This window comes from Rhodamnia argentea, chromosome 6 (genome assembly GCF_020921035.1).
Source record: "Rhodamnia argentea isolate NSW1041297 chromosome 6, ASM2092103v1, whole genome shotgun sequence".
In the NCBI taxonomy this organism is placed as follows: Eukaryota; Viridiplantae; Streptophyta; class Magnoliopsida; order Myrtales; family Myrtaceae; genus Rhodamnia; species Rhodamnia argentea.
The window spans coordinates 8,856,631-8,866,371 of NC_063155.1; the positions used below are offsets into that span (position 1 = coordinate 8,856,631).

General features: G+C 40.1%; 1 protein-coding gene across 1 annotated transcript; it reads right to left on the reverse strand.

Annotated features, from left to right (window-relative positions):
* Positions 1-5,548: 5,548 nt before the first annotated feature.
* On the reverse strand, positions 5,549-9,237 carry LOC115741455 (dnaJ homolog subfamily B member 4). The gene is made up of 2 exons (XM_030675358.2): positions 8,300-9,237; positions 5,549-6,462 (listed from the first exon to the last, which is right to left on the reverse strand). Exons 1-2 carry the CDS (start codon positions 8,881-8,883, stop codon positions 6,018-6,020), a joined length of 1,029 nt encoding a protein of 342 aa, XP_030531218.1. The 5' UTR covers positions 8,884-9,237; the 3' UTR covers positions 5,549-6,017.
* Between the last annotated feature and the right edge of the window lie 504 nt (positions 9,238-9,741).

Consider the following 9,741-nt stretch of genomic DNA (forward strand, 5'->3'; position numbering starts at 1 on the left):
TTTGATTTTGTTTGATGGGGTACCTTAACTTTAGCGCAACATACAGCATCGTCCCCGCACTGTTAATTTATTTAATAAGGTCTATGGACTTTTGATACATATTTAATATTATTTATGGACTTGAATTAATATAAGGACATTACTGAACTTTTTCATACAGTCTATAGACTATATTGAATATGTACAGAAAATTTCTTCGACCACATTAAACACGTTAAAATTTTAAGGACCACATTAAATAAATTTATAGTTCATGGACCTCATTACACATTAAACAAAAAGTTTAGGGGGCCATATGTGTCATTTACCCTATTTAAGAATGATTCAAAGAATTACTTTTCGCATAAGTGACACAATTTTTTTTACGGAAAACAGTCCGAGATCATCAATTAAATAGACTCGCCTACGATAGATGCATATAAAATTAAGTGCGAAAAATAAAAAAGGTCCGGAATTTACCTACAATTTTCAAATCTCCTCCCTCTTATTCTCAAACAAAAAAATTGAAAATTTTCATTACTTCTTCACTGGAATTTTATTTTCCTTCGTTTTTTTTTTTTCTCACTTCACAATGACCCCAACAGCTGCTCAATCAATCTCGTCTTGACGCCGGCGTCTCCAAGACTAAGACCAAGTACACCGTACATGCATAACTTAAGACATTTAATTTTAAGAAAAACGACCCAAATGACCCCCCCCAACTTTGGGTCGAAGTTACGACATCATTCATAACCGTTCAATGTATTACCTAAACTATATGCAAACGTCCGATGACGTCTCTCTGTTAATTCGAGTTAACAAAATCTGCCGATGTAACACGACCGACACGGATGTAAATAATATTTACAAGTTTTTTCTAGAATTTGTCTTTTTTTTTTCTCCGATTCCCTCAATTGGCAATTGTGTGCAACTTACTTTATATCAGGAGCTTTTTCTATATAAAAAAAAAATTATCGATTCGGATTAAACAAAGCACGCTTGACTTGCGAATCGAGAGAAAAGAAGAGCAACTTCCTCTGAAACTATAAGATAGGCTAATACTGCGTAAACTCAATTAAAACATCCACACGGTGCTTATACATTTCCATGAATGTTCAAGAGAGAACAAGCGCTTCGCGAGCTTCTCGATGGATCCAATCCTCCGCAAATCACGAGGCCATTTTTTACCCCGAGATACACGATGGAGAACTCTCGTTGTTTGATTCGGGCTACGATTCCCTTTGTCCGATCGGACCGAAACAGGCCATGAAATTCATCGGCCGATTCGTCCCGTCTTCTAGAAACTTCCAAAGGACGGGCGATCGACCCGGACCGATCCGACCTCACTATGGAGTCCAAGAGGAAAAAGTCAAAGGGTTGGTGAGCACTTGACTCGTATTCGGAAGGACAAACCGCCGTCCGAATCGATCCGACGGCTAAGTGCCTTGATTAAAGCAATTTTAAGGCTTAAACCGTGTGGAAAATTTGAGTAATAGAGAAGTTTCCATTGGCTTTTACTCCTCTCTCACTCTCTCCTTCCACCAAAGATTTCCACACCCACCGCATTTAATTATCATTTCGAGTGACTTGTAAGATAATTGCTTTGTTAACACAAGCAAAGAAATTCCATTTAGAAAGAAATTCAAATTGCAACGTGAATTCGCAGATGATTACATTCAATCCGATGTAACCGTTTCTTTATACAAGGCACCAATGTTTGATGCAACGTATTTCTGTTGTCCCTCTTTCCTTGGCAAAATTGATTATTAAGTGCGGGATCGGATATTTCATCCCGCCAAATCCAACGAGTCCTATGGTATTTCAAACAGAAGGCCCGTTAAGTTTAGCGATCCATGCATAGGCGAGTCATGTGCAATAGTTTCTCGACCGCAAAATTTTATTTTAAATTTATGATGAGCATATCAATTTTTAAGTAGCACGGAAGTGATATTCAAAGAATCAAACAATTGGAAATCGAGAAATCTTTTAAATCCCAAAGGCCAATTATCGAGAAGAATTGCAATCGTCCATTCAAAATAGAAAGGGAAAAATGATGTTGGTCTCTAAATTTGGGTCTAACATGCAATATTGTCCCTGAACTTTTTAATTTGCTCAATGTGATTCCTGAAATTTAGCTCAATGTGCAGTATCGTCCATGAAAATTTGATTTTTGAATTTTTAAATATTTTCATATAATTTATGGATTATATTGAACATTTACCAATTGTCAAGAGATTACATTGCATATTATGTCAAAATTCAGGGATAACATTGTACAACTTAAAAATTTCGGGACGACATTGCAGACAGAACCCAATTTCATGGATCATTTCCGAAATGAAAAACAAAAAAAATAAAAAAAGGCTTTTTTTTTTTGCCCCCATATTAAATAAGGTTGTCAATTGCATTGGCGAAACTATGTGGGGCCCATGACCGGCGTGTCCGGCGGAATTCCACATGAATGAAGGGAACTTTCGGCACGCGCCTTGTCTCGTTCTCCGAACGAAACGTACTCGTCCGTACTTGTCCGTATCACCTCCGTTCTTTCGTCCGAATTTAATGGTTTTTCTTTTCCCTTTTTTTTTTTACCAAAAATGGGGGGTCAAAGGATAGGATGCGGCGGGGCGCACCCGATACAGTGAACCTTCGGTGGGTCCCAGAACATTCATGACCGTCGATCACGTCCCTGGATGAGGTTTTTTTTTTTTTTAAGCTTTTCTCCCCTGAAAAAATACATGATCCAAACATCGATGGAATATTTATATATTTATAAGCTATATAATTTAGAGATAAAGACATAAATGATCTCTCAACTTTGATCCAATTTGCAATGCGATTCCCGAACTTTTGATTTGACCAATATGGTCCATGAATTTGTGAAATATGTTCAACTTAGTTCCTAAATTATAGGAAAATATTCAATGTAGTCCTTCCATCAATTCAAGTTCTAGAACGGCTTTGAACATTTTCTTATAATTCAGTGACTAAATTGAACATGTTAAAAAAAAAAAATCGGAGGCCACATTGAACAAATTGAAAGTTCGGAGACAACATTGCGTATTGAGCTAAAGTTCAGGAATTATATTAGTCAAATTAAACGTTTATTGATCACATTCAAAATTAGATATTCGTAACAGAGCATCGGAATTTTACTTTAAACTTAATTAGATTGTTGTATGATTCTAAAAATTTTTGGCAACGGTTGTGTGAAGACATGAACTCGCTATTTAGATTTTAGCGTGGCATAAATTGTTCGCTGTTTATCTTGTGCTTATAAGTTCATCAAAATAGCTAGAGTTAATAATACGTGACATTTTCTTTAAAATTGGACATGTATTTGTATAAGGAATGACTAACTAGACTTATTTGTTTGGTTCGGTTGAAGATATTGTAAGTTCGACCGAGGGAGCAAAATTTGAAAAGAATTTTAAAGTTTCTTTTTTTTTTTTAGAGATTTCAAATTCTATCTTATGTTGTACTTCGGGGATATTCAATGATTTGAATATCCCCTTTTATTCTATACTATCGTAATTCGAATCCGGATGGTCAAACACAGCATAAGTAACTTCGTTGGATTAATTCAAATACTTCAATTTTCAAGTATATAGCTCTTTTCTCGATAATGATTATGATAACGTTATTAGGGATCGATATGTGTTTTCGATAATCGCAGCGAATGTGCGGGCGACACTCCAGTTCATCGAACAAAAAGACATGTCCACATTGTATAAAGGCGGAGACATAACAAAATTCAGGAGAAAAAGGGGAACACAAGAAAATCCAAACAATCTTAAATTTTAAAATGATGAGACTTTTTCAAGGACTTGACCATTTTTTCCCTTTGTCCCAAATTTTTAATAAATCACCCATTTTTTTTTTTATCACAATGGTTAAGATTGAACATCCGTGTATGAGTTCTCACATAAATTGTCTCTAATAATGTCGAGCGGTGCCGGACCACGACGGTCCACTTTGGTAGGATCGAGCATAAATTAAACTTTAGAGATCCAACCAAGAATAGACAGACACAAAGGTGCGTAGTCATTTCACAGTTTTTCTTTCTTTCTTTCTTTGAAGTTTTGGCTTTGATTAGCGACATGAAGCCTTCAAGGAACTAGTAATGTGTGATCGAACAACTTTTTTTTGTTATCTGATCGTATTCTATTATATTTTAAAAGTCACTTATGTACTACGTGCTTGCACAGGTTACGAAATTCGACTTTCTTCTCACACGTCCCCACCCTAACTCCTCTCGAAGGTGGAGATTCGAAACCCCCACCTCTCCTTTTTCAAGTAAGAAGAGTGATCAATGGAGCAAACTCCAGTGAGATCGAACAGCTTCACTTATTGTCCTTTGTGTATATTTTCGTGTTCCAAAAGACAAGCCGTCTCTACATGAAACCCTAAAAAAAAATGATGTTTGAATTATATATTTAGGGTTGGTATTTGTTAGTAAAAAATGGTCGCATTGAAAGTTATGCTGATCAAGTAAACAATTGACCTAGCCAATACCAAACTGCCCATATTAAAGAAAAAAAAATAGCCAGCATGAATCGACGCCAACATATCATTAGTCATTCTTCTCTTAACGAAGTTTTCCGTACTGACACTTCAAACTTTACGATAGGACCACAACAAAAGCGTGAACCGACACGAACACGGCATGGACGGCCATGCACGCCAAGATCCCGCGTCGACCGTCCCTCTTTTTTTGGGTCGAAAACCACGACGGCACGTTTACTTGGTATCGTTACCATCACGGTGTACGAACGATGGATCGAAAGTTGAAAGGAATGGGGAATGTGATCGGCAGATTCGGCACTACACCGCGCAGAAAGAAGCGAAAAAGGCCGGAATTATTGGAGGTAGTGGGCGATTGATTGGTCATTGGGCTTCATTAATCTCTATGGCACTTCACGTTCATGACGATTCAAGTGGAGTCTAATCATTTTTGCTGATGATCTCCAATCCAAAGATGCAATTTTGATTTCATGGACCCATCATTCATCCTGCTTTTTGCCTTTGCTTTTTCCAAAGCAGAAGATCGTGTAAAGGAACCGACCTCTTGGCTTCTTCTCCAATGGGAATCGAGTAAGGTGCAGTGATCCATATAAAGCCCTCCAAAAGCAAAAGGCACAATTTCCACTATACCTTAATCTCAATCTCAATGGAGAGTCGTAACGCCCTAGTTTTCATCCGCTCTTTCTCAAGGATAGGAATGTGAGCTATTTGCGGCACACTCTTGGCCATACCAGAGGAACGAGGTCGATAATAAGTAAAGGGCTTGCTAATTGGATCAACATCATCCTATTCCCGGCTCGGTTTGCTGTTCGAAACAAACGCAAAAGATCCGACTGAATGAAAAGAGTTAAGCAAGGGTCTATCGATAATTCTAAATTATCTCGCACGTACTAAGCTCGACCGAAATGATCAGGTCTGGTTTTACCCCAAGGCTCAAGATTCAAGACCCATTGAGCACTGGAGGGGCCATTTGTGTCTAGATTTCCACTCCAGGACGATTCAGACGTCACACGACACAACAGGTTGATACAATTGAAACAAACAAGCAGAATCAGGAAGGAGGACAAACCGTTGGATATATATGCTGCTGAAATAATCAGATCAATGTACTGGAATGATGCTGCACGATGATCAAAACCAACTCATCGTTCTTTTCCAAACTGCAAACGATGAGAAGCCACAAATGGACATTTGAAGAGCAAAGATCAATATTACATGGCAATCGTGAAAGGTTCGACTAAACTTCAGCTACAATCCTTTTCGTTAAAACCTTTCATCGCACCACGTAGCCATTTTCTGTCCCCGACTACATGTCCAATCCAGATTCTAAACTGCAAAAAAAGGAAAAACAGTGAACCATACTCGGTCCACATCCCGAGCCCCCTAAGACTACCTACTATTCACATTTTTCCAATCTTCTGGAGATATATCTGTACATACCATAATAATTGTGGAATGCTCTCTGGTGATAATAATCTGTGATAACTTGTCTTAATATGATCAGTTAAGACAATTTATCACAAAATACCACCCAAAACCCTTCTTAAATCAGACTTCTGTTCTGCAGTTAGTCTTGAAGGATATTTGACATCAAATTTAATTCTCAAATCTCCTTTTCTCCCATGTTCTCTAGAGATAGGCATCCCTTCACCGTGAATGACCATCTCGAAACCGGGTTTGATGATCTCGGTTAGCGGAATCACAAGATTTCTCCCGTCCAGGGTCGTCAATTCAAGATTCTTCCCAGTAAGCGCCTCCAGTAACGTTATTTCCTGATTGACCACCAGGTCATTACCATCTCTCTTGTAAACTGCATGCGGCTTCTCATCCACCACAAAAATAAGATCAGCAGGGATCACGCCGGGCTCCTGATTGCCCTTCTCAGGGAAAGTGATCTTTGTGCCTTTCTTCCAACCAGGTCTAATCTCAATGGTTAATATCTCCTCCACAGTGCGAGGTTTACTGAAAGGAAGGCAAGACGAAAGTAAAGTGATCATTTCAGACAAAACAGAGAACTGGACAAGAATGGAAAAATGGAGCACCAGGCCAGGCAGGGGGGTTGGGTATTCGCTTGCTCTCTCAATTTAGCAGAGTCAAGAAACCCATTTTCACACCCATAGTGTACTCCAGCTCAAGAAAGGAGACGTTCTCAACAAATTTGTATAAAAGAATTTTATCATCTTAACAGCCAGGAGACAAAACAGCGAATAGACAGAAAAGCGTGTCAAAAGAAAATGAAACGGTCTCAAATCTGTCATTCAGTTCCAACTTTGCGGAAGGACAATGGGTTAACAAATAAAGAAGGGACTCATGACTAAGCTACCTATTGTGCATCATTTAAGCCTATCTGACTTTTCCACTCTGAAAAACAGAGTCAAGAGAAAAATAATTCACCTATACTCCATGAACGATCTTTCCCCATAATGGATCTCGCAGTTCCAAAATGACTGCTAATGGGAGTGTCAATTAGCAACAGGGAAGAGGGGCAAGGCTAACTTGAGAAAACGAAGATTGAAAGCCGACCAACTTGAAACACATGCCGAGTGACAACCTCATTCCAGGGACTTTACAGCACAGTGCAAAGCAATGCTAAGAAAAATTCAGAGGTTCTTCACTGCGCTTTGTACAGGAAATGCAGAAAAGAAGGAAGGGGAACCTGGCGCAAATCCATAAACTACTTGACAACGAATTTTATTTTATCGCCAGATGTCGTTCTTAGAAACAAAAGGAAACTCTCAAATCATTCAGTCCTAGCCGAAGAGGCTGCTGCACGAAATACAGCCACTGTCAGAAAGCAAAATAATGGCCAGTAAACTGCTAACCAATTTGCTTCTTCATTTAATCCCTAAACCTTCACCATCCAAGAATACTCTTTGGTGTAGACAGCAAAGCTAAGAAGCCTCCCCATTATCGTTTAAAAAACAAGGAGTTAAACATGCAATTCCTGGTCTTAACTTCTCAGTGAAGCAATCACAGCACATCATTGCTATTGTATCAAGGAATCTAGAAAATTGTTGAAGACAGTTATTCAACTGCCAGCATCCCCATTAAATCCAATTTTCCTCCCAGTCATATGATTACTGCCTGCAAAAACATTAAACATCTCCCTAGGAGGTATTGCATGTAATACCAAACCATTTGGACCCCTTCCATGACATCCCTCTGGCATGGTAAACAAGCCTCAAATCATAGCCCTAAGCACATTGAATGAATAACCTATTCGATAACCAGCATAAGGTTCAGTCTTCCTCTTCATCATCAATGCAAAAGACAGACATTATACAATCTGTGCGCTCCAAAAGGACTTCACTTCAATTATATCAGATTTCACCTCCACCAATTGCAATCAAACTCTCACTCATGCATCTGAAGTTAACACTTAACAGGCCAATATTGAGTCTTTGTCAATCTAAATTCATTTAACCACACAAATTTTCAAGGACCAAGCTTCACAATCCTTCGACCATCAAACAGATCCCTACTAAACCTAGCACCAAATTAATAATGCATTGGCTAACAAACGAACTTCTATGTAAAAATTATCCCTCCAACTATAGGAATCTGAAATACAAGCCCAAATTTATTCACCCTGTGCTAATTGACGCATGAAGTTTTCAGGACCATATCAAAGAAAAACTTCTCGCACTTCATTTAGAAATTTCAGCATCTCCACAATTTGGACTCAATCGAATGTAATGCCAAAAAGTCCCAAGTGCCAGGTGAGGATGCCATCACAGAAACAGACTGCAACACCAACAGCCCCAATATGAAATACAAATCAGAACATCGGACAACATACCTGAACCCATCAGAAATCGTCCTTGAAATCTTCATCTTCTTTTTGGCTCCTCTATAGAGCTCCTCCAGGCTACACGGCAACACGTTCTCCACCGGCGCTTCCTTCCTCAACTCCCCGCCGCCGCCATTACTTGAGCTGGCCCCGCCATTTGAAGTCCTGAAGGGCCCATCTCCATACCCCCTCCTAACTCTCCCACCCCCTCCGTTGCTCTCCGATCCAAAGAACTCCGCATATATGTCCTCCGCATCCCGCGGATTGAACCTAAACGAAGCTCCACTGCCATTGAACTGATGGTGGTTGCTTTGGTTTTGCCGGTGGGCATAATGCGGGCCGCCCCGGGGCGGGAATTGACCGGACTTCAGGGCTTCTTCGCCGTAGAGATCGTAGATCTGACGCTTCTGAGAGTCGCTGAGGACGTCGTAGGCTTCGGAGATTTGCTTGAACTTGGCCTCGGCCTCGCTCCGCTTGCTCGTGGGGTTCTTGTCCGGGTGCCATATCATCGCCAGCCTCTTGTAGGCTTTCTTCAGATCATCGTCGCTCGCGTTCCTGTTCACCTTCAGTATGTTGTAGTAATCCACCCCCATTCTCACACTTCTTCCCTCCCTCCCCCTCTCTCTCTCTAACTAAATCTCTGTTTCCAGTGGTACCTTGTCTCCAGGTTCCTTCGCGCAGAATATGTGCGAACACGTGATTTACACAGGTCGAGATCGTTGCCTTGTGATCGTGGAAGAGCAGAATGATCGAAGAGATGGAAGATCGGAGATGGCGGATGTTCTAGGGTTTGATTTAATGGGAATCTGTGTGTGGCTGCCGGAGGAGAGGAAGAAGAAGGGCCGGCGGTCGTTGGATGAGTAACGGAAATTCGGGGTGAGAGGATCCGACGGTTATGGAGAGAGTTTGGAGAGAGAAGGGCGAAATGTCGAGTGGGTCCAAGAAAGAAAACCTGACTGCATGACGTGGACGGTGGATTGGTAGAACGAACGTGGAGGCAAGCAAGCTAGACTAGGACCGGTCCGATCTGTAAGAACCGGATTCGAACCGTTTTTCTTCGGAACCGGGTTACGGGCGGAGAATCCTTCCGAATTTTCCAATTTTTTATTTAAATATATCAATGACGACCTCCGAGCATAACCTACCTCTTATAAGGTAAAAGGATACCTGAAGTGCCAATATTTATATACAGTGCTCTCTTTAGTGCTAATTTTTTTGACCAGTTAAGTGCCAAATTTTTTGAAATACGGTTATTTCAGTACTAAATCCAGTGAGAATCACCGAAAAGCATCGAAAAGCATACGTAGTATCTACATGGCTCGTCGGAAGACCCTAGTCAGCCCAAAAAAATAAAAACCAATAAAAAAATCCATGTAATATTTAAAAAGGTAAAAATAAACTAAAAAAAAAAAGTTGAAGCCGCAACAATGAGGGCTCAAAGCCATCATCAC

What these genes read in the sequence shown, in the direction of transcription:
- LOC115741455 (XM_030675358.2), bottom strand. Translation starts at nt 8,883, where the DNA reads ATGGGGGTGGATTACTACAACATACTGAAGGTGAACAGGAACGCGAGC. An exon ending in ACGATTTCTGATGGGTTCAG is followed by an intron (nt 6,463 to 8,299) that starts GTATGTTGTCCG and finishes CCTTCCTTTCAG; the next exon opens with TAAACCTCGCACTGTGGAGG.